Source organism: Varanus komodoensis, unplaced genomic scaffold (assembly GCF_004798865.1).
Source record: "Varanus komodoensis strain SLA01 unplaced genomic scaffold, ASM479886v1 scaffold89, whole genome shotgun sequence".
Lineage (NCBI taxonomy): Eukaryota > Metazoa > Chordata > Lepidosauria > Squamata > Varanidae > Varanus > Varanus komodoensis.
In genome coordinates this window covers 1,022,166-1,047,210 of record NW_025336587.1, presented here as the reverse complement: position 1 = coordinate 1,047,210, position 25,045 = coordinate 1,022,166, and the positions used below count along the sequence as shown (strand labels likewise).

General features: G+C 48.8%; 1 protein-coding gene across 6 annotated transcripts in view; it reads left to right on the top strand.

Annotated features, from left to right (window-relative positions):
• Nucleotides 1-25,045, top strand: part of KDM4B (lysine demethylase 4B) — a 163,758-nt gene that overhangs the window by 99,964 nt on the left and 38,749 nt on the right. For 2 of the 6 annotated variants that reach the window (XM_044417508.1, XM_044417509.1), the window contains exons 9-11: nucleotides 11,159-11,355; nucleotides 17,744-17,901; nucleotides 24,124-24,623. In XM_044417508.1, the coding sequence (XP_044273443.1) occupies nucleotides 11,159-11,355; nucleotides 17,744-17,901; nucleotides 24,124-24,623 (855 nt within the window). Of the gene's footprint in view, nucleotides 1-5,664; nucleotides 5,733-11,158; nucleotides 11,356-13,353; nucleotides 14,179-16,082; nucleotides 16,264-17,743; nucleotides 17,902-24,123; nucleotides 24,624-25,045 lie in introns of those variants that run through there. The other 4 variants (XM_044417510.1, XM_044417511.1, XM_044417515.1 and 1 more) reach the window with 4 other exon arrangements.

Genomic DNA, 25,045 nt, shown 5'->3' with positions numbered 1-25,045 from the left:
GAACGTGTGGCCCTGCCAGGGGGACTGTTGGGTGCACTCTTCTGTGCACCCCCTTGTTCCGCGCTCCTCATGAAGTGTGAAGGCGCCCTGGGAACCACGAACATGGGCGGATCATCTCGTGGCTTGCTGTTTGGGCACTGTTGATACTGACACGAGGGCCTCAACCACTATGTGCATTCAGTCCGACTTGAATGCTGCCCCCACAGAAGCCACAGTTGCCCTGACTGGCCTCGCCTTTCTTGAGCCTGCCACTGGGATGTGGTCTGGCTTCCTGAGCCGTGGTGTGCCACAGCTGCCATGGCTCCTACCAGACTAGTGAATTGCACGCACCAGGAGCTGGTGCTGCAGTTGCTTGCTTGCTGACTGAAGATGCACCCAGCAAGCAGCACTCAAGATAGATTTATCAAGTGTTGCATGAAAGGGACAGTTCTGTTGTTTAATGCTTGTGCTGCAGTGAGGCTGTTAGGGCAGGGATGGGTTTGGATATTTCTGAGTCTCCAAAAGCCTGAATTTTCCTTTGTGTCTCAGTTGGCCTTTGGCTTGGAAACCAGAACTAGAAGTGTTGTTGTTGTTGTTGTTGTTGTTGTTGTTTTAACAGATCTGTACTGTCCTGGGACCTTGCTTGGAGGTCCCCCTTGGAGGTGGCCAGGACTTGCTTCTACCAGCTGCTCTGGCATGGCAAAATCAAAGACAAGGAGTGTTCCCTTTGTCTTTGATATGTGGCCATCCCAGGAGGGCTGGGTTGGCCACTCCTAGCAGTGGGAAGCTGGACTGGACCAGCCTTTGGTGGGATCCATCACAGTATTGGGAGAGGGCTTTTTCACACACACACCCAGCTCCCATTCTTGCCCTCCGGGAGGGGGTTGACTGAACTGCCTGTCCTTCAGCTTGCGTGGGTCCTTGGAGCTTGCATTGGTAAACACAGAAACAGTGCAGTTAGCTTAGCATGGGACAGTATGTTTATCACTGCCCAGCATGCAGCTCAGTTTTTGCATCTTTGCACCCCCTCACATTCTCTAGTGCTCAACCCCCAAGCAAAGTGTGCGTAAGGATGCTTGCTTTAGTGGGCAGTGAATTTTCATGAAGGTCTAAAAATGTGGGCAGGCCCTGAGGTTGGCTCATGGCATGCATGTGAAGCAGGGCCAGATAAAGAGGCTGAGAGAGCAAACGGAAGGAAGCTCAGCAAAATGGGCAGTTTGTGTCACCTTTTTCCTCTTCATTAATCAGTGTTTGATCTTATGGATCAGCACTTGAGCATTGCAGGAGCAAATTAAGACGCTTTGCCACAGACATGGAAGCCTGTGGAAAGTTGTGCCTAATTGCTTTGTTTATGAAGCACTCTGTTACTTCTTGTGGATTTCCTAATGAACTGGTGTGTTGTCAAGGCAGGCCACAGTGGTGGTGATTACACCAAGGGTGAGATGGTCAAGGCTCATTGTACTCTTGTTGGCTACTTGCTGGCAGGCATGTCTTCACAGTTTTCCATTTGTTTCCATCCCAATTTAACCCCCCAGGAAATTGTGACCCACACTGGTTCAGCCTTCTTTTCATGTTACCCTTTTCAGTATATGGTCTGACAGCAGCTCTACAAGGAAGTGCACATTTGTGTGCATGTGAGTGTGCATTTATGCACAGTGTGGAATATATATCAGTAAAGTTTAGTCTTTTAACATTCAAGCTGGTTGTGCAGCACCCCTCCTTCTCCAGCTTGTGTGCACATGACATTTGGCCACCATTTATCATGTAACCACTTGCTGTGTTACGCATCTTTCTCCCCGCATGTCACCATCCACTGGTTCTGAACACCAGGAAACTTTCTCTTCTGTCCACTAAGGAGGCAGCTTTTTCAAGAATGGCTTGCTGCTGGCTTGGGCACCTTCCATTTTGCTTCTCAAGCCAGTCTGCAAGCCTAATATCCCTGCACAGAGCCAGTGGCATCCATCCATGTGGGGTGTGTGTACCACACACAGGCAGCAAACCCTAAATCTTACAGTACTGTTGCTGCTTGATTTGGCTCCCTAGGCAAGGAGCAAAAGACACCTCGTTTGTTCATGTTGGTATCACACTGTGGCATGGGTCCAAATGTAACCCATGCAAAGAAAAGACAGTATCCTTCTACCTATGCCATGACAAGAAGAAAAGCAGCAGTATCCTTTTAAACTATCCTTAATCTAATCTGCTGTTCTACATGGCAATAAATGAGGTTTTATGTTAACACTGCACGCACTGCTGAGTAGATAGAGCTCAGCTTTTGGCTTAATGGTTCATTGTTGAAAAGAGGATCCACCTTCAGTACAAGAGATACAGAACTGGGCTTTGCCTTACATTTTATGCTATTTTATTACTTATTTTTAATAAAAATGAGCCATTTCCCTTAATTTCTCTCATTACATGGAGGATTATTAGCAGGCATAAAAGATAATTTAACATATCCGGGGGACATGATAAAACATTGATGAGAGTTGGTTGTCTTTCTCCTACCCATTCTTGAGAGGCAGATGATAGGACAGAGCTCCTTGGTTTCTTGCAGACTGAATCAATTAGCATCTTAGCTGATTTTGGAAAGCTTTAGGCCAAAGGGAGGGTTTTCAAATTCGTCAGGGGAAAGTTTACCCACATCTCTTCAGGAAAAAAAAAATCATTACCCTTCAGCCACACTTACCCTGATGGCTTTGGCATTCCAAATTGCACTGAATCGCTTCAACTTACTGCTCTTACATTTTCTGTCCTGCAGACAGTGGATTGGGATTTCAGGAACCCTCCGCTGTCTTTTGTTCAAAACCATCCTATTATTGTTGCGTTTTTAATTGTGCTTTTAATGTATTTCATTAGTTTTAATCAAAATGATCCTTATATACAATTTTGGAAAAACTGGGTGAACATATGATCAGTAAATACATGTGCACAGGCACGGGTATGTCTCGCCTGTACCAGATCCTGCTCCAGACACGGGAAGACCCTCCATTGGCTTGGCCTGCCCAATAGTTTTAGTGGGCTGTTGTTACCTGGATTTTTAAAAAGAAAAATGACTGGCAAATACCAGCTGAGGATGGGCTCATTGGTTGTGGCAACATAAAGCGGCAGAACATATTAGTTTGTGTAATGAGAGTCTTATTTGGCAGGGTTTCAAAACCTGCTTGATAGCATCTTTTATTGCATCAGGAGGAATTCTGTACTGGGTGGCTGAAGGTTCACCTGAAAGTTGTCTGCACTGGAGTCACACTTAGGCCTGCCTGAAACTCACCTCACCTTCAGGTAGTACGTGTGTCACCCTTTGCCAAATGTATGCATGAGGGAGAAGGCCACTGTGGCTTGGCTGAGAGTTGCCCAGGGCTGGGGTTTTGGCTTGTGTTTTCCAGGTCCAAGGCCAGCACAGTCTGGCCTTTTCTCTCAGTTCCTTGCAGTTTTTAAAAGGGATGTAGGTTTCGCTTTCGTCTTTTGATGAAGTGCTCTAATATTTTGTAAACTCTGGTGTGCCACACGGGAGCAGCACTCACAAGGAACTTGTGATGAGACCTGAATGCCACCTTTCCGGACAGACTTGGTGGTGGGTTGAGGGAGCAGAAGGAGTCTCTGCTGTGTCCACTGGGATCAGGCCAGCCCACCACGCTAGCAGCTGCTGCACTACACCGCGTGGCCGAAGACGGGGGTGGGGGGAGCATGCACTGCTGAGCTGTAGCAGAGGGAGAAGATCCGTGCAGCCCATCCTTGTTTTCTTTTCCTTGTAACTGCCCCAGGAAACTCATGAGCAGGCTGGTGATAGGCAGAAAGCCTAACGGTAGGTCTTTTGGCCTTGCTAGCCACTGGAAGTGCCATTCTTAGCTCTCCGTCAGTCATTTATTCCTTGCATTTTTTTACTCTGCCTTTTTTCCAAAGGCCAAGAGGCAGCTTGCAACAGGAAGTGCCCTGGAAGCGACAGATGCTGGGGTCCATCCCAACATTCTGTGCCACAGAATCCAGGAAGCGCATGAGTTCATCCAGGGCCTGCTGCCCATGAGCTGTCATTCATTTTGTTTCCCAGTTAGTTGCTGCTCAGGGTCTTTGATTCCCTGTAACAGGAAGCAAACAGCCAACCTTAGAATGCCTGTTTTTTCTCCTCCCTTTCTCTTTCCCCCTCCTTGCTGCTTTCCTCACAACTCACCAGTTGGTCCTGGGAGACCTGGCTTATGAATATTCTATTCTTTGATCTGTCACTCTCCCGGGACACCCAGTGACAGCCATGCTGTTCCTCAGCCCTTCAGCGTGGCAGCCTGGGCACCAAACGAGAGAGGAAGATGGTGAGAGTGGCAGAGATGTTTGATTAGATCCCAGACTCCCTGAGCACTGTGGCTGTCCTTTGGGGGGGCGGGGTTCATCTGTCACTTTTTGATGTGAGAAGCATTCTGCCGCCTTGTTGCCATTTAGTTATGGAGAGCTGCTCTTGATGACCTTGTTAGTCTGAGGCACTTCCGGAGGCAAAGAACCAGGACAAATTTGCTGCTGGGAGAAAATTAGGGCAGCTAGTGGTGGGGTGGGATGGGGTGGGGAGGAAGAGGAGACGGAGTAGCACACTTGTATGTGGTGGGACTGGTATTGGGGCGGAAAAGTCCAGGGCCTCGTGTGTTCGGGGAGGGAGCCAGAGAGCAGAAAGGCTGACCTTGGGCAAATGTGGAATGGCAGGCCACCAAAGCACTTGGCAGAGATAGGTGCAGAACGAATAATGAGACGGGTCTGCTTGCAGATCAGGCTCCTTCTGAGAGCCCAGCTCTGCCAGAGCACAGTGATCCGAGGGGATGGGGGAAGGAGAGGAGTTGCTCGGCTCATGGGAGGGCTGCTCTTGAGGGAATCAATGTAGCCCTGGGTAGCAAGCTGCGGGCCCAAGAAGCGGGGGAGCAGCTGCCGTGTCGTCTGGGCTAGGCAGACAGGATTTGCCACGGGCTGCTCTCAGTGCTAGGTGCCAGCTGTGGAAGCCAGGAGGTCCTGGTTCCTGCATTGAGCGGTAACTTGATTAACGGAAGTGGGCAAATTGCTCCAGCTGCCACTTGTTTAGAACCTGGGAGGTGGGGACAGGAGGAGGGAGCAAGGTGGGCCACCAGACATAATTTAAAAATCCATTTTGGAGTTGACAGAGAAATTGCAAGAACGGATTGGTGCAAGACAGTTAAGAAAAGTACGGGTCCTGACAGCAGTTTTGCTACCTGGTCCCAACTGTTGTCCCTTTTGTCCTTCCTCCACAAATCACCCAATTCATTTCCTCCTTTGTCCCACTTTTGCAGCACCTCCTTCTCCTAAAAGGTGGGAACAGCCCTTTGTTCCAGAAAGCTCCCCATTTCCGAGCAGCTCCTTTCCTAGGTTTTCTTCGGATGCCTCATTTTCTTTTATCGGTTCCTGATTGTAAAGTAAAAAATGCCATTCTCGCTAATTTAACTATCTAGAAGCATTATCCTTGGGTGAATTATGATGGAGAAGAGCCTTAGAGCCCAATCAATTGTGCTATTCTGTTATATGCCTGGGACAGGGAGGGGGTGCCAATTACTTTTCCGGTATTGTTCCCTTAACATTTTAAACAATATCTTGGAATTCTTTGGGGGCTCTGGCAATGGTTTTTTTTTTTTTTTTTCAAGCATCTTGCTCATCCCAATTTGTTCTCTTTTTCTGTCTTTCAAAATGAATGTCCCCATTAAGGACCTTTTTGAGAGCAAATCCTTTCCTTTTCAGAGAGAGGAATAATGGGGGATGTGTGTGGATCACAGCCTTTGAAGTACTAACATGGCAGTATCTGCAGTAGGAAATCCATGAGAGAAAACATACTGAAAATTGGTTAACAAGTGGAAGTGCCTATGACTAGACCTGCCAGTTAAAAACTACGCATGGAGGAAAAATAGCTGAATCATGAGACAAGAAACCTACAGTTGAGCAATACCATTCCAGAAGAGGAGCTGTTATGAAGACCGACAAGTGGCATCTTAAACCAGCCTTTTTCTAAATTCTGGGAATTCTGGGAATTCTGGAGTTCTTTGGAAGCTTCTCAAACTTCCCCCTAAGCCCCAATAAGTTAATTCAAAGGATAGGTGTTCCGCAGAGACGGCTTTCCTCTGTGATCTCTCTGCAGTTGCTCATCTTAGAGGTAGCTGTGCAGAGAGATCGTGAAGCAGAAAGATAGGCTGCTTGCTCAGAACTCATGTTCTTGGAGCAGTCATCTGTGCAGCCTTGTATTGTTTTTGGGTGGAGGTTGGAAAGAACACAGCAGAAAGTGCTTCCCCCCGCCTCCCTGAAGGCAGGGGACTTCCCCAGAGCACATGTTCCTTGGCTGAAGGTTTAGGCATTGCCAGAACTGGTGTGGAAAGTGCAGATCCTGGCAGTTGTGCCCCTCAGGAGAACATCAGTTGCAGAAAAGCCAGTCCGTGTCATTCTGTGGTGCCACTTCCCATTCCAGAAGCATCTTGACCATTCTTTTGTGTTCACTCTTCATTCCAACCAGCGAAATCATTTGCTTGAAACGGAAGTGCAGTGGTGTGGGGAGAACTTGGGAGAAAATATATGGAACACTTTCACATCAAATTCGTCCTTCATCTCTTTAAGAACATTAAATATAGTGTGTAAAATGTAGCACATCGCAGTTGTTCTGGTTCTTGTGCAGCCTAAGTTTGTTGAAATTGATTCAGTTAAAGGGAAACAACATGTTCTATTGATGGTTGACATGCTGTACCAATGACTAGCATGGTGGGCTATACCCCATGACCCTTTATTTATATAAAAAAGTCAAATATAAATGCTTTTATTGTAGTAAGGTAAGAATGTAATCAGAGCTGGAGGTGCTGTTAGATATATTACATATACTTTTTTGCCTATTTAGGGGAGGAACAAAATAGAAAGCTGCCAGGGAGAGCCATTAGCATTTTGTAAAATAAAAAGGTGTTACTGGCTTAGAAGTACTATATAGAGTCAGGCATTAGCAGGAAAAAACAAAAGAAATCCGTACTTCTAAGGAAGACAGATGCCTGAATGACCCATGGCTTCTAATGCTGAACAAGGGTTTTGTGGATTTTGGAAAATGCATGTAGACACATGAATATGAAGAAGGTTGAGTATCAAGTTGGCTGAACAGTACCAGGCCCAATCTGTGTGGGAAGAACAAGCTCGCAGGCACAGTGCCGCCCGAGCTTCTCAGCAGAGATTGGGTTCCGAAAGCCCTGCTGTGGGACTGAACTGGGCATGCCGGAGAGCAGTGCTTCCAGTGTATTCTTCTGCCTGTGTGCTCATTTCTGCTCCCCTCCCCACCGCTGATGAGGGTAAACATGGACTTATGTGGCTCCCCTCACGAGTTTGAGGAAGGCTCCCACACTTGCTCTTTCTGAACCTGCGGCTCAGTGTTACAGTAGAGCAGTGTGCCCTCACTAAAGTGTGCCCTCACTAAAGAGCCTGACACAACTGCTGTGACACATTTTTTTGAAGGGTGCATGGGAGCATGGCTCCTTTTTGTAGCAAGAAAGCCCACCCATTTTTATTCTGTTCACGGGCTTGTTAATGAAGTCCAGATAGAAGTGCTTAGTGACAAAACCCTAAAGAGAGAAGCAGGGAAGAGTGGTTTCGCTTGGCTTCGGATCCTGATAAAACACGCCTGCTGCAATGAAGGAAAAAGAAAACAGTCCCCCAGTCCCTTTATATCTGCCAGAAGGGCTCTGATTTGCAGCTGCACCAAACTGCTTGCTGCTCCAGAAAGGATTACACAGCTGTGTTGGAGGGACACGGGTCCGGGAGGAGGGAGTGCCTCTGCTGGGTGGGAAGCCTTTGGGGGCACCCTGCAGCACCTCAGCAGAGGAAATATTGCTGCCCGGGCGGGAAGGGGCCCCGGAGGACTGGGGCTGGGTGTGAATTATTCATGTGTGCCACTGTGAAAGTAATAAAATAAAATTAAAATTGAAATATAAACATACATCATGGTAGATTTCTGTGTGGGAAAGGGGTGATCGAGAGAGAAGGAAATGCTCCTGCGGTTGGTTTTGTGGCATTGCAGGGAGGCTGAGAAGGGGGAAGCAGAGGGTGGCTTTGTGGCACCATGGAGAATCTCGGGGGGGGGCGAGCTCTGGGTGGCCCCTTCCCACTCCTCATCACAAGGCCTGGATGGGATAGTTTTTGCCCAAACAGCCGCCACTGCCACCCACTCTTAAGAGCCGCTATCTTTGGGTGACTCGTCTGGGCTCGCAGCTTATACACAGTGAGTGTGCCCCCCCCCCCCGCCCACTTCTCCCTCCAGCAGGATTGTGCTCAGTGAGGCCACATGAGTCTGTCCAGAAATTTTCCATGCTGCTCTTCCTTAGCTGGAGCATCTCCTCCCCCAGATTGCCTGTTGGTTGGGGTCCTTCCCTGAATTCCATTCACAGGGAAGGTATATTGTGCGTCTGCGGAGGAAAGACCCTTTTCTCTGGTGGCTTCCTCACTCTGGAACATATTCCCCAGGGAGACAAATACAGCTTTTTTGAGAGCCAGCAAAGCCTAAGGCTCTGTGGATCCAGATAGGAAGAGAGTCTCATACAGTGACTTACTGCTCTTGAAGTTCCATCCGAGTTTCCGTTGTGCCTGCCCCTAGAGATGAGTGCAGTTCCCTTCCTGGGACACCAGCATTGGCTTCTGCTTCCCAGTGCCTGCATGCAGACTTGACTGCCACCTAGTTGGATGTACCATGCAGTCAGCGTGCCCAAGCATCTCTTTTCCACATTGTCAGGGTGAATGCCTGCATGCTTCCAGCACCTAAGGAATAGGTAGCAGGAGTCCCCAAACTCACTCCATCCACTTGGGCCTCTTTTCTGTAGCTGCATGCCAAGGTGAACTGCTGGGATGCCTAGGTGCTTCCCCGAGGAGAACAAAGGCACGGGTGATGGGCTCGACAGACTGCAAGGGAAGCTCTGATAGAAGCTTGTCCTTATAAGCTTGCTGAAGGACAAGGAAGGACCGAGAAGCTGCAGTGAATGAGGGGAAGCACATGGCAGCTCCTCACTGGGGTTCATGTGGTGTGGAGCTGGGCACGGAAAGAGCTGCCTTCTGTAGCAAAGTGTGCTGTTGTCCATCAGGCCCAATATAGGCTGGACTCTCTGCAGCCAGACCCATGCCCTGGCATGGAACTGCAATCCCTTCCCCAGATTGAGGGCCCCTGTGCCTGTCCCTGAAGGGGAGCGGCTAAAGGTCCATAAGGGAGCACATTCCCTCAGAGCCATTGTTGCTAATCCCGCTGTAGACTTTGAGGGATGCAGCCCAAAATACGCCCCCTTCAAAGGGCAGCTGCCTCCCAGCAGGCTACTGCAGTATGTCTGGGCTGCAGCGGGAGTGCCTGGGGGAGAAGAGCTTGCTGGGTACAGAGCTGAGGAGCCGGAGTGCAGTGCAGTTACAGCCATGCCTGGGAGGTGAACTCAAACCTTCCAAGGATCCTGTGCATGGATGCCACTCATGTGGGACGCTGTGGGAGGGGGTGGTGGCCTTGGACCACACAACACTGATGGGGAAATGGTGACAGCACCGGCCTCGCCCCATATGGGCCTTGCTCTGGCCATGTGCTGGGCTGGGAAAACTGTTGATATTAAGATGAAACGGACTGTCAGAGCTACTGCTTTTGTTGCCCCAGTGCGTGGAAAGGATCATTCTTCAGTGCAGGCCAATGTGTAACTTACCCTCACCTGACTAGCTGGTGTGAGTGAGCATCTTCCTCATGCAGACTGACAAGGAAGATCTGACACATTAGAAAGCTACCTTCTTCCCCCTTCCCTCAGCGCTGGACTGTCTGTCGGGCTGGTGGTGTGGAACTTCCATGGACTCACTAGCAAAGTGCTGTGCATGCTGCAGGGGACAACCACAGCCGTTCTTACTGCTCTCAGTATGAATTTGGCAGGATACTGGTCGGGGTGGCATGTGTGCCCCTTAGTGCTGCGCTTTTCTCCCAGCCTGCTTTTTCTCTAGAGTGGGAACTGCAGCAGAGTGACACCCTGATTGTCCAAGTGCACGTCTCTCTTTCTGCACCCCCTCACCAGGTGCCTTTTTAATTACTTAGGGAAAAACCTATTGAAAAGCTGCTCAGTACAAATCCCGTAAGCTGCTATTGATGGAGGCACTCGAGAGAGCTTCAGCCCAGCCAGGAATCTGAAACATGGGCACCATCTGTGGTTCTGCGTCTCCCTGCCCAAATTACATTCGAAGATCTTGCTTTCCTCCACTATTTTTCATTAAGTGAATTGGTTTTGCTGGAAATTGCTTGGCCATAAATATCCATCCCCTGCTTGGTGCAGGCGAGTTATTACTGCTCCCTGGTTTGGCACTTGTATTTCACTGCAGAGCAGAAGGTGGTGCCCTAAACAACTCTGAAATGGGGAAAAAACGGGTGGTGGTGGGAAAATCCTCCAGCAGGGAAGCTGAGCCAGAAGGAGCCTGGCGAGGGAAGGCCTCCCCTCCCTTCCCACTGCTCTGAGCCCTGATGCTTTTTGGCTTTCGGATCAAAATGAGAGCCAAGATACCCACCTGCAGATTTGGCTCAATCGTTTAAAATCTTTCAGTGAATGCTTTTGCCCCACCCCACCGGCTCCCAGGGCTGCCGCTTCCACTTCCAAACAGCTCTGTGCTTTGCACATGCTCATCAGCAAAGCCCCATGTTCCCTTCTGTTGGATTGAGGGAGCTCTCTTCTCCTTCCTGAGCCCCATCCTAGCCGCTTCTTTTTGTCAGCTGCTTGCCAGCCCCAGCCATTCTTTCCTTCAGGCCTCTGCCATCTCTGCCCAGCCCTCCATTGGTTCTCTGCCTACTTGGCCCTTGGCCTGCCTTGCTTTGCCTTTACCACTCTCCTTTACTGCTCTGGTGGACCTTGTCCCTTGCCGCCCTCACCCCCCATCCTCCCTGCTTTGTGCTTCCTCCCGTCACCCCTTTTCCTGCAGTCTGCACAAGCTCTAAGCCGATAAACTGGCAAGGTTTGCTTAACTCAGCAGCATTCCACTTCCTGCTCCGAAGAGGCATTGCTTGCCTGCGTTATCTGGCAGATGCTTTCACTCTTTGCCAGTAGTACTTGCACCTGTTTGTACCAGCGGAGCTTGGAATTGACGGGGCAGCCAGTTTGGGCCACTCACAAATCTGTGGCAACCCTTTGTCCCAATTTTCCTTGTAACATTGGTCTGACAAGTACCTGGGATGTGTTTTTTTCAGTGCACGTGCCGGAAAGACACGGTGAAGATCTCCATGGATGTTTTTGTGCGGGTCCTCCAACCTGACCGGTATGACCTGTGGAAGCAAGGGAAAGACATCACTGCTTTGGACCACATGAAACCAACAGCTATAACCAGCCCAGAGCTGGAAGCCTGGAATCAGACAAAGGACGCCTTGAAAGCAAAGATGCTGCGCAGGTAAGAGTCGCTTTGTGCCTCCTCTCCTCCTCCACCGTTAGAACACCAGTCAGGAAGCAACTGGAGGCTCTGCCAGAGGAAAAACCCTGAGAAAGGGGACCACTTCCTGTTTGGAAGGCCGAGCGAAGGAGGCGTACTCCACCATGATGAATTGAAGCAGGAAACCCCGTCTTGCCCCATGCAGCGTGTTGAGGTATCTCCCCCTACCTGCCCATCTCTCCCCGCATGGTCTCCCTAGGAGTGTTAGTCCCGGTTTGCTCCTGTCAGTGCTGCCTTCTGAAGGTTCCTCCGTGGCCACTCCCTGCAGGCAGAGAACTCTGCTCCAGCAACCACGGCAACTTCTCTCTGCCACAGCTTTGCAGGGACCTTCTGGGCCAGCCTTTCAAAGCTCTGCAGAGCTGAGCTTTAGTATAAAATGGATGCCTAATTGGATTTTTCCCTCAATTAGACAGTGCTCATTGTGGATTGGAAGAGAGCAGCTGAGCTTGGCCTGCATTCCGAGCTGACACCCAGTTTATGACTGTTGAATGTGCAGTTCCTGGTTGTTTTAGTCCTTAGCAACCTCCCTTCCAGTATAGGAGGAAAGCTCTTTCTCCCCCAGGTTCTTCTGTACTTTTGAATTGCTCCTGTCAGGTTATTTAATGTTGATGTGTCTGACTTGTGCCGTGCTCACTTCCTCTGGCGTTTCTGGATGGCTGTCAGTTGTTACATTTATTTGCTACTCAGGATTTATTATGCTGCTCGGGATTTCATATTAGAATCCTGGTAAAGTACAGTGCAGCTGGAGTGGGGTTATGTGCACTCTTCGCTTCTGCATATTTCTCAAAAGCATGGAACGGACTCAGTTGGTCACAGGCATGTACATCCTAAGAATTTTAGCAGATGGTTCATGTATTTCTGTTGGGTTTTTTTTTTTTTAAGAAGACATAGGTTTCTGGTTCTTACTGTTGAAGGGAAAATTATGGAGTTCCTTTATACCATTCTTCTCTCTTTACTCATATTGTCCCTTTGCTACTCCAGTAATATTTCCTGCACCCTTGCTTAAAGGCCACACGTCCTCAAATGTTTTCCTTTTTTATCAGGACAGAAGCTGTTTCTATACTTCCAGGGTTTGTTTATTCTATGACTTCCTCACTAGAGTATCTAGTTCTTCTCAGCCCCTAAATGTTTGTTGGCAGTTGTGTTCCCCACTTGTGATACTGTGGGTCAGGATTCCCACCACTAGATTTTTTGTAGATCATGCCTGCTAACTTTTGTGGTGCGTAACAGGGCTGAGGGGCCTTTCCCACCTGGAAGGGGTCTTCCTGCTGTTTCATACTTGTAATTTACAGAAAGTTGCAGCAGAGAGGGTCACATCCAGCCTGGGAAGACCTTGGATAGATGGACATCAAAAACATCCAGAGATAGGCGAGCTGCAGTTCCCATGACCCTTGGATGTGCTTTGAAAGTGCATCCTCAGAGCATCTTGTGACTGTGAAGCCTCAAGCCCATCTGGTTTCCCTTGGGCCCTCTTGGTTGCCTCTTCCTGGCAGGGAGGCTTCCATTCATGCCAGACACTGTAGAAGATTGAACTTGAAGCTTTTTTGGAATTCTTGGTCTTCTTGGACACCAAGTAGGATTCACTGGAAGTCAACCGGGAGCAGGTGGCATGCTCAATCCATCAGAGTTTGCATGGGATATCCTGCTCCCTCACGGGTCCATATGAATTAATCGCCATGGCAATCTCACACTCATGGCCAACACTTCTCCCTCCCTCCCTGTTCTACTTCCCCCAGCCCTTCCCCCAGCCTCTCTTCTAAAAGTGTCTTGTGGTATTAAATTGCAAGACATTTTCTCTTTGCTCAGGCACACTAGCAGGACCATCCTTCCACTTGAAAACTTGTTATCTCCAAAGCAGCAGTCCTCTCATGTCTGCTCTCAACAGCCCCACAGAGGATGGTGGTCTGAGAACTCTATTTTTCCATTTGTCTGCAACCCCCCTTTCTCCTTCCCCGCCAGGACCATGGGCCCATGCCGGGAAATGGGGCAGAAGAGTCCCAAGCCACACCAGTGTCCCCACCTTCTGCAGCCCTGGTTCCTGACAAGCTGATCTCACAGGCACATCAAAAGTGTATGCCGGCACCTTGGCTCCTTGAAATGCTTTCCCGTCTGCCAGGAACCATTTGTCTCGTTCTGGTGCCCTTCATCCTCATGCATTGAGTGTGTTGCTGTGCTTGCCCCTGGACCTGCCTAACTGGGAGAAGCTGTGGGCTTGGCACAACTGCTATTTACATAACGGCTAATTGATTGTGGTGAAAGCTAATTGGGCAACACAGCAGCTTGTCAGAGAGAGTGGGGATCCCATTTCACAAAGATCCATTGGATTAGAAGGGTTTTATAAATGACCGCTGAGCCAGGAGGCACAGGACTGGCTGCCTAGGAGGTGGGTGTCATGGTTTCCTGTCTGCAAGCTCTAGTCAAGCTGGTATTAAGAGGAGGAAAAATCTTTACACTGAGGATGTTCAGTGGCAACGCATCCAGGGGAGAAACTCAGGCCCTCCCACAGACTTTCTGTTCTCTCCATCTTTTACCCTGTGCTCTCACCTTATGCGAATGCTGTCCTTTTCTTGAACCCTGTGCATTTCAGAGAGACCTCTTCCTTGCTGGGCTTCTTGAATAATCAGGCTTCATCTAGTATCTGGATTGTGATGGAAACACGTAGATTCCCACAGAAGTGCATGTGTGCGCGTGCGTGCATGCCTGTGTTATTTGCACCTGGAGGTTTGTTTCCTCTGGACCCAGCCATCTATGTGCTGCCACTTGCTGTGCTTATTGGCAAGATTGCCTGCTTACATTCTGAGGCAAGACTTGTTGCTCTTGGAGGTCCTCTTGGTTCTTCTGCAGCAGATACATGCTGCTTCCCATTCCGCACCTGCCCATATGACTCGGTTGTCTCCCTGTGCATGATTGGCCTTGCCTTCCCAGGCTGTTCGACACCCTGGCCGGCCGGCCATTCCCGCACCTGTACACCCAGTAGTGTCTCAGTCCCATAAAGCATATTCACTGACAGATATTGCGAGGAGCGGGCTGCAATCTGGGGCAGGACCCCAAACAGGGGAGCACTCTGCAGAGCTGGGCAGAAACCGGGTTGGGACAAAGAGAGAACCAAAAATTGAGTCTCAAGGTCCCAAGCTGAGAGCAGACCTTGCAAAAAGGCGTGTGTGTGTTCTTTACATTTCTGATTTGTTTTCCTTACCTAACAGAACCCAAGGAGGCAGGGGGGACCAGCTCCAGGCACAGGCTGGGTCCAGTCCTTCATGGCTTACACAGGGGTGCCCCTTGACGTGCCTTCAGGCCACGGCAAGCTTAGCCTGAATGCCTGAGTATCTGGAGGGCTGGCCTGCGGTAGCCACTTTGGAAGCAGGGGAGATAGCCTGCCTCTGCACCGTGCCACCTCGACAGAATAGGTGCTTCAGTGGCTTGCTTGACTTGGTGGAGTTGTAGCAGTGGAGTGAGCCCTGCTGAGCACCTTGGGACGACTTGTGCTGTCAGAGAACTACTTGTGCATTTCTGTCAAAGAGGGTGACGTGTTCGCCCAGCTACCCACTGGGTATTGGGTCTTTCTTGCACTATCTTTGACATGGCTCTGTTGACATGTAACAGCAGCACACCAGTCTAAAAAGGAGTGAGTTTGGGGGGATGCATGGGAGAACCGTTTACAGTGCCCCTGCCCTGTTGCTTTTACAGTGCAACCATTTATTGGCTCTTCTATAGGTTGTGGAACATGATGTATGGGCCACCTTTTTTTTCAAAGGGCTAAACGGATGAGCGGTTAACCTAGCCATGTAGATTGGGTTCACCACTGTCTTCTTGAGCTCTTAATCCATCAGGACATCATGCGTCACCACTCACAAAGGAGCCAGATCCAGGCTGTGCAATAGAAGTCGGTGGAGCTTCTGCCTGCCACTTGTCTCTGACTCACTTTTTTTCTGCTGTCTTGCATGCTAACCAGCTCAGTGTCTTGCCTGGTGGCTGGCAGTCTCCTCTGGATGTCAGTTATATTACCCCATTCACATTTATCCAAGATGCTTTGTCCAGATTCTTGAGTAATCGTGCCTTCCTCATCCCTGTGAGCTGGCACAGATGTGGAAACCGGGATGGTGACATGTGTGATCAGTTAGCATTGTGGGGGCAGGAGGACTTGTGCAGCTCCCACCTCCTTCCATGAGAGATGAGGCCAAACTGGGTGCCATTGGCTCCTGAAGTTTTTTCAGGTAATAATTTTAAAAGCAATACCTTGGCCCACTAAAAATAGCCCCCAAATGTTTGGCTGTTAATTGGGAGTGTTAATTGCCATTCCTCTCCTGAGTAAGTGTTACAGTTTCTTTCAGTTCATAGTGAAGCGGCATTCCAAGCCTTCTGGACACCTGGCAGTGTGTTTGTGCTAATGAATTTTTTTGGAGGTGTGAAATAAACATCCACACATGGAGAGAGCGGCCATATGGCCATTTGTCATTCCTCTGCTTGTGTCTGCCTGCTTGCATTATTATTATTTTTCTGGTTGCAAGGTGCCTCCCCTCTTTCCCCTCACCCTGGATTGGGTTGTTGTCTCATTCAGAGACACTGTTATGTCTATCCTAGCCCCACCGTGAGCAGGCTAGAGATGATACAGGGGTGGGATTTCACGTTTGGCATCTTGTGAATTGGCCTGGCTAACTCTGCACCTCCTCCTCCTACATTGGCTGGAGCTGGGAAGGAACCATGCCACGGGGGAGTCAAAATCTCACAGCACAAAGAAATGATGGCATGCAGGAGTCTAGCGGAAGAGACTCTGGACTGAAAGCAAGAGGAAACCGCTCAAATAGCAGCAAAGAGAATCTGCTGTACCTCCATCCACACAGGTGCATACAGATACACGGACAGATACGGGTAATTCTTGCTTCCAAGATATATTTGTGAGCCCAAATTTTCTGTCACCCTCTAGAAGGATTTTGCTACAGCCGCAGTTGTAGTCTCTTGAGAGTCTGCCTCTGCATGCAGGAGTTTGGTCTGTCAGGAAGTACATGGAGGATAGGTAGAATAGTTCCTTGCTAAAATGATAGGAGTGTGCAAAGCAGTTCCATGAGGCATTGAAGGCGGAAAGATCATGTGCTGTTGCAACAGAAATTGCACATGTAGGGTGGCTCTTTGCTTAAAAAAAAGATCTAAAATACTCTTCCAAATGTGTTTATTGGGTTGTTCTGGGCCTTTACATCTAGCCAGTAATTCATAACTTAACTTATCAACCTGTTTTTTGGCTAGAATTGAAGTATTTCTGCTCTGACTAATGAAATGTCATCCTGAGAACCCATGGCTTTTTTTGGGTTTTTTATACCCATGGAGGCTTGTACTGTCTGGATCCTGCAGGGCAAACTTATCACAGCTGGAGAGCCACGGTTTTCTTCATGTTGTCAGCAGCTTTCTTTGTTCCTCTTCAGTGTCCTCTGCTCTAAAAATTATGAATATTAAGATGTTGGGAGCAGAAAGCTGCAAGAACCACAAGGGAAGGTGCTTTACAAGCAGTTCCTCCTATTTTAGTGTAAAATGAGCAGCCTTTAAAGGCAAGGTCTGGTAAGGGAATAGAATCAACTATGCCATTGAGAAGTAAGCTGGGCGCAATATGGGAGTGTTAGACTTGCGCCATGCACAGCAGCAAAATTCCCTAGGAAAAACATTGGTGGATGTCTGGCAGGCTGGGCCATGCATGGTTGTCTGCCAAGAGTTGGTTCAGCTAAGAACTAACCCTGGTGTCCACTGGCTGGCTGGATCAGCATCTTTCATGACACACACCACCCTGCCACCCCCAAGTGTATGGCTGATTAATTCTCCAGCCACGGTGTAGGGTAGCTGTCATTTGGGACAGTGATAGGAGCTTTCAAATTCTGAAGAGCAAGGATCCTGCAAGCAGGCAGAGGGTAGCACCACACAGCAGCATTTAGAAGCATAAGCAGTAGCTGGTTTCAAGAAATGTTTGGGCACACAGAGGAGAAGCGTAAAGCTCAAGGGGGGCCCTCATGGGACTGCACTCAGTCTTCTATCTGAATTTCCCAGGGTGGTGTGTAATCACTTCTAATCTCCTGCTCCCATCAACTGCCCAGGTCTCTGCCATACTCACAGAGAGAAATGCAATTACAGGAGGGCCCTGGCAGAGTCTTGAGGTGGTGACCAGGTGCGCCTGCCAGGTGTCCTGTGAAGGGTTTTCTTCCAGTGGTTGCCTTTGCTGGCAGTTCCAACTTCTCTTTGCCAGAGAACTGTTATTACCTTCCAAGCCAAGCTTATTCCTCTTTTGCAAGAGGAAAGCAAATCTTCCTTTCCTTAACCAACAGCAGTGTCTTTCAGGAGGCCTTTTTCTCTTCCCTTCCCAATCCAGGGCAAACAGGAAGCGGAGCCAACCCCGGAGGCATAAGACACAGGATCAGAAGTCGCTCGGGGATGTCATGACAATGGAGACTGCCTTGGGTGAAGGGAAAGAGAAGGAGGAGCAGAGGAGGGTCCCCAGCTTGGATGAAGAAGAGAAAAGCAAAGAGGGTAAGGCCATGGACTGTACTTGCCATGCTTCTCTGGAGGTGCCTTAGAACACCACATCAGAATGTCTCAGCCCTTGTTGAAAATGCTCCCACTCACCACCACTTTCCTTTTATAGTACATTTTCTTAAACATGATACAGAAATGGTAAGCTAGGTAAAACTGTATACCCAGCCTATTATTATTATTAATTATTATTATTATTATTAAAAACTTTTGTATGCCATCCCCCATGCAAGGCATCTTGGGACGGCTCACAATCAATACATTAAAACAATAAATGAAATCAATTACATTAAAACAATCTAAGCAAAAAAAACATATAACCAAGAAGACAGGACTGTTGCATTAAAAACTAGTTTTAAAATACTGGTTAAAATGCTAGTTTTATCCAAGATTGCCTTCAAAGGAGCTTAAAATTCAATTTAAAAATTCCAGTACAACTAAAGATGTGTGGAGTAGTGGTCATCTCTCACGGCTCCTGGCAGATGGTGGCATAGTGTAGAATCCAACCTCTTCCCTCTGTAGAACTGTCTGTGGGCAGTGCATGTGCCCTGCCTTTGACCTGTGGCCCACATGATGACAGCAGTGGCAAACATGAGGCACCTTTTACAACTTCTGTTTCTTCATCCAGGTAGGACACTTAGAGAGGTCTGTAATCTAAGAGCCATTTGCACATGATAGGAGTCAGATGGATTTGAGTGTATGTGCAGGGATGCGGCTGTGGCTGGGGAGATTGCCTGACAAAATTTAGTACAAAATAAATGCATACAGATATGCCGAAGTCATATATATGTTTTTCTAGAGGCTGCAGTTTGCTTTTTGTTAATGTATACTCTGGTAGGAAGTTAGAGTTTTTTAGCTTACGATAAAGCCCTTGTGATTGGTACATTGAAACTCTGAACGGAAGAACCTGGGACATGCTGCTTTCCCTGGGACACATTTGTAAAATTGCATGGAGGGCATTGTCTGCCCTAGTGGGAGAGAGACCTGGCCAATTTGCCAGTACAAAACCTGCAAAGATGTCTTCTCACTTAGTACAGCCATTTGCTTTTTAAAGCTTCCCAAGCAGTTCTGAGTGAAATAGCATTAATGACTGGTACAGCTTTCCTTATCCTTATCCTTATCCTTTTTTTTTCTTTTTCTTTTTTTTAAAAGAGAGCCTTTTTCTTAAGGACTTCATAACATCTCGAATCTCACCCTCTGCCTTGTGTACAGGTAGACTTTTTGTGAAGCTTATGCCCATTTCATGGTGGAGATACTGATGCTGATGAGTAATAATAACCATGAATAATCCTTTAATTATCACTGTAATGCTCCGTCATATTTATATATCATTCTTCTGTTAAAAGTATCCAGAATGGAGTGCAATGTAATCATAAAATCCATATAATGCAAAGAATAAAAAGTACAAAGAGAGCAACCAATTTCTGAAAGCAGTGGCACAGAATATCACAGCCAACACTTGAAAACAAAGGCAAATCATTAGATAGAAACAGCAGTGGAAGTCTCTCTTGCAACCTGATGGGAGTTACAAGCTATCAAAAATTTGGCAGCTGAGGAAAAAGAGTTGGGTGAGGAAATATTTCCATGTGCACTCAACAGGGAATAGAGGTTTAGTTTTTCTCCCTAGCCCTGAAATCCTAGATTTGGATTACTAGGAGCTTTAGCAACTTAAGTGTGAACAATGGGCAAGGAAGATGGAGATGTGCACATCACATGAGTATGTACAGTTGTAAAGTAATCACAGAAACTTGTCGCGTGGTACAGAATCCTGAAATTCTCAGTCACTGTTTTAAAAAACCAGACATTTTAGGATCATGGCTACAGAGATAATCTTTTAAGTATATGGCCAAATCTTATGAAATCTTAGAAGCTATAGGGAAGCACAAGCAGGCTTCACAGTGGTCAAAAGCTGCCATCTTTGTAACCTGTGCTACTCATTTTCTCTGTGGTTAACCAAAGTATAATGAGCAGTTTTGCAGTTCTTTCTTTCCCCGTGTCATAGAACTTGGTTTCTTTAGCAAAGGTTGTACACCAGTAATTCCCAGGCTCTGTGTTGAAGGACAGTATGTGCTATGAAAAATACATTTGATTAAAAATGAATGGATTGAAATTCAAATCCTGAGACCAAGGCCTGCCCAGCACATGGGATTGAGAACAATTGAGTGGGGCCAGCATTTCTGCTCTGTCCTTGTTAATTTCTTGGGAGGAGTCTGTTGTTTCAGAATTTGCTTTTGATAGGCTTCCTTTGGCACCTTTTTGAAGTGTAAAGGCAGGGTCAGTTTGACTCTGCACAGCTCTGCCCAGGTGGACAGCAGCCATATCCCCCTGTGCAGGGAATTCTGCACTGCTGGCAAGGTCCTGCAGGAGTGCGGGCACGTTTTCCTGGCTCCTGCATCACGTCTGGCCCACTGTTCCCCTCCCTTGAGCGTGGTGAGGAGGCAGCCGGCCACTGGCCCGCGTTGGCGGAGTCCCTGCTGCTCCCCCTCGGCAGCTGGCGCATGCAGCAGTTGCAGCACGAGACAAATGGGCAGAGCAGTGCTGGTGCCTGGGGGCGAGGTGGGGGGACCCGAGAAGAGTGGGGGCAATGGTTGTGTTGGAGAGGAACAGCTTTTAAGCAAGCTGCAGGTCAACTGCCAGTATCGCCAAGATGAGGCTTGTTCTTGCTGGGAAGCCTAGACGTCATAGCCACGCAGCGCTGGTGCCTTCTGCCCCGGGCTCAGCAGTTTTCCTTCAGCCCTGAAACCCTAGGAAACCCTGCTTGTTCTGAACGAGCTCTGGGAGAGTAAAGAGAACATAAATATTCCTCTTAGTTTGGGCCTTAAAAGTAATTCTCCCAAAACCTACCACCCTTAGGCTGCAATCCTGTGCAAGTACAGGCAGGGAAAAAGGGCTTGCCTCTCCGAAGCTGCTGGGAATTGCACCTACAACCCCTTCCCATGTTCATTCTGTGCTTCATCACAAGCCATATTCCCGCTGGTGCACCCGCCTCAACTCTTTGTCAAAGGCCTGATTTACACGTGTATGAGAATCCATCACTTGCTGATAACATCACACGATTCAGACATGAACAGCACAGATCAGACAACACTGGGAAGGTTTTTTGTTTGTTTGTTTTTTTGACATCACTCTCAAACCCCATTCTTCTTAAGGGAGGCAGGTTGTGTGTGTGCAGCTACTGGTCATCAAAGGTACAGAAGTGAAGCATGGTGAATTAGCCCTTGGAAAGTGAAAAGATCTCGGAGTAGAGGCTCTTCTCCAAAGCCAGGAGAGGCAGAGAAGAGGCAGATTCCGTAGGAGAGGCGTCCCAAGGCTCAGGGTCTGTCTGGTCCAGCATCCTGCTTCCCAGAGGCAAACCAGGAACAGCACATGGTGGCCATGCCCTGCCTTCTCCTGTCACGCAAGCTTTAAAGCAGCAGAATGCAGGCATGGGTGACATTCTTGGCCAAATTTGTCCCACTGGTTGGGCTGCAACTTTCTTCAAGTTGAACTGTCCTCTTTGTAGCTGGCAGGATGAGGAACATAACACTGCTTTTGTCTTCTGAGGGTTCTAAAGCACAGGCCCGTGTACCACCTGCTGTCAAATTCAGCAGTCGATAAAGGGCAGCATGTTGTTCTCCTTCAGTTGCTGAGGGGCTGGGAAGGGGGGCCGTTCTCTCACCACCTCCTGGTCTCAGCACTCCAAGTGCAAATATGATCTCACGTTGTATGGCCAGGGAGAAATCCAATTTGACTTTGCATTCAGTACCTTGGTTTCTCCAAGGAAATTCAATATTCCTTTCCACACTGTGCCTCCCAAACAGCTTTATCTCAAAGCGTTGCTCACAAGTACACCCCTGACTGGATCCTGCTTGTTTTCTTGATTTTATTTTTAAATAGATGGGTGTAAATAAGTCTCTTGGAATATCTGCTTCTGGGAAATGTCGTGACACAAGCCTCTGCCCACAAAGACTACTGCAGGGGCAGTCGTAACAGCTCCATCTTGCTCTGGGCTTAGATTGTTTCACAAAGCTCTGTGCTTGCAGTGGCTTATCTGATTTCTCTTCCCCACCCTTTCTGCAGCGTGATAAGCCCCAGCCAGTGGGCTTTGCGGGGCTCCAATGCCAGCATCTCACAACTGGGAGGATGGCTGGTAAATCTTACTGGTCAGGACAGCTGCAGTTTCCCCATTCCTCTCCACACGCCCCCACCTCAGTCCTCCTCTCCACTCTGAATACCCTGTTCCATAGGTAGAGTTGTCTGGGCATCTTGTGGGTGAAAAACGATTCCTTTGGAAACAGTTGGGGGGTGGCATCTTGTCTTTGAAACATCCATTATTTACTGTCCCTTGGAGAGACTTGGTAACTTTATTCATGAAGCTGGCAAGGGGTGGGGTAGGTAAAGCTCTTTGAATTCACTGCCAATGCAATAAAGGAAATGGTATTGAGACAGCTGCTGCCATGACCCGTTTGGAGGCTGGCTGGAGTTTCAGGTCCTGTCCCCCAACCATTTGCCTTTCTGCAGGGGTCTGGGTGAGGAAGCCTGCTGGAACAAGTGGCCATGTGGCAAAGAGGAACAGGGAGGTGTCCTCTGTTTTATGGGTGGCCCTTTGTCTAGAAGGGAAAGTATTGGGTCGTCCCTCTGCCCAAGGAGTGGTTGCAAAGGAGCATGCAAGAGACAACTGCATGGAGATGGGATATTAATTAATTAAAAGCTTTTGTATGCCGTCCTGTTATACAAGATCTTGGGACGGCTTGCAATATTTAAATGTAAGGGAATAGATGGAAGGGTGCTGGCAGGAAGGAGATGAGAGAGGATTAAGAGCAGAGCACATCACTCTTGCCAGTACCATGACGGCCTCTTGTGATGGACCCTGGATCGGTGCCCGCCCTGACTCATGTTGTGAATGGCCATCACTGCCTTCAGAGGCCTTGCCAGGGAAGCTGTTTGGCAGAGACATGATTCAGGGGGCTCGGTTCAAACCCTCATTTCCCGTGATTTTCCAGTGTCTGGCATGCAATAGCAGAATGAACTTCTGCATGGCCTCTGCAAACAGGCAGGCTTCTCTCCCCACTGCCCTTAGTTTGCTTCTTCCAGTGAACTTGTCCATAAGGGAACAGCCAGGGTCCAGAAATGGCATGTTTGGGGGATTTTAAATAAAATCTGGGTTGTGCTTCTGCCAACTCTCTACTCAGTTTTAGAATCCTCCTCAGTCCTTTGTGAGAGTCTTCATCCCTTGGTGGCCAAAAGGCTGCATTCCCCTTCTTCACTCTACCATAGGCCACGTTTGCCTACACTGCCACATAGGTTTCCACAGGTGTGCTAATTCACATTAAGAACCCTTCATCTGTTCAGACTGAAAATGTAGCACAGCAGTGGACTTGTGCTCTTGAACCATTTCTGTATAAGCACACCATGACAACTGGCGCTTCCTTGCCCTTAGAGCGATTTGTCCGGCACACAGAAGGGCAACTTCTTTGAAGGCGGCAGTGCCAGCAGTGTGCCAGTCTTGTAGCCCATCACTGGAAGAGCCCTGGAAGAGATGCACCAGTTCCTGGCAGCACCAGATTGTGGACCCAAGAGCAGCACTGCCTCCTTTAATTGTTTTCCTAGGCTTAGCAGTTCAGATGTGTCATAGTAATAAACCTATTACCTCCACCGCCTCTGCTGTCATCACTGAAAAGCCAGAGAGGAGTTGACTGCACCTTCCGGTGGGGTTTCACAGTTGTGGGAATACTTCCCTGTCAGGAACTATCTTCTTCCAGGGGTATGCTTTTGTTGGGTGTTCCACATGCCTGCCATGGACACAGCCGCTCCCTTTTCTCTCTCTCCTTCCATCCTGCTTCCCCACCCACTGGCCGCTGGGGGAGAAACTGTAGAAGGAATTGTGCAAGATAAGGAACTGTGGATAAGGAAAGTAGAAAGAATTGTGCAAGATAAAGCCCTTTCTCTCTCTCTCTCTCTCTCTCTCTCTCTCTCTCTCCCCCTCTCTCATTTTGAATAACGTTTTCAGGTTTAGGTTTTCCTGTACAGTGCCTGTGCCTCAGCAATCTAATCAGTCAGTCATGAATGCTGCAGATCCTTCAGTGGGATAGCTGAAAGTGTTTAAAGCGGGATAGCTTGCTTTATGCAAGGGGACAAGTTCAGAGAGCCCCTGTTTCTCTGGTCAGGTGGCAGGCAGAAGAGTTTTTGTTCTGCATTGTTTTTTGCAGTTAGCCTGAACTGCTTGCTTTGTTGAAACAGGAGACTGCAAGCCGAAGATGCGCATTCCAAAACTAAAAGGCGAGAGGAAGAAGAGGCAGCTGCATCCTCACCCTGGGCCCCAGCCCCCACCGCTCCCCCTGCACCAGCTTCTGCCACCACTGCTCTTGCCCCAGCCTCCACTCCAATCGCAGGAGGAAGGGCAGCCACAGATCTCTCCAGCAGAACAGGGGCCTGAGCCCAAGCTGACCAAGCCCAGCTCTGTGGAAGAAAGCCCTCCTCCGATGCCTGCCCTGGACAGCCTGTCCTCTGAAGCCCCCACCGAAGAGGAGGAGTCACAGCAGCGGCCCATCATCCCGATGCTTTATGTGGTTCCGCGGCACAACAAGAGCTCCTCGGAGAAGAAGCGCTTGTCCTGCCAGGAGGTTTTCGAACGCTTTGTTGCAAAAGATGCAGGTTCCTCCTCGGATCTTGGGGGGAAGGATGAGGAGAATGCTGACGGGGAGAGCACAGAGGTCTCTGCTGAACCCAGTAAACTGCAGGTAGCATTCAGGGATGTGGGTTGCATGATTGGGAGTCAAACAGCAGTTTGGGGTCCTGAGGGTTTCCTCCTGCAGAGGTGGCTGTTCCTTTAAGATCACAGGCACCACCCCGCCGCCCCCGCCCCCAGCTCCAGACTCAGTGGGCGGAGAGCAGCCTGAGCTTCCCAGCTGGGTGGGGACCTTCAGGCACTGCTTTTGTGTGTGGCCAGGTGGTGAGAGGTGTCGGCTGTAGCTGCTGGGTGCAGGGCAGGAGGGAGGGAGCCTTTTTCAACCTGGTGCCCTCCAGGTGCGGTGGGCTACAAGCCCCAGTGTAGCTGGCTGGGGATACTTGGAGTTGGGGGTCCTTTACACCTGCTGTGTGGTGCCAAGGGCTGCAGTACTTAAATCACCCTGTTGGAGAAAAGTTTAGGAAATTTTGCCTT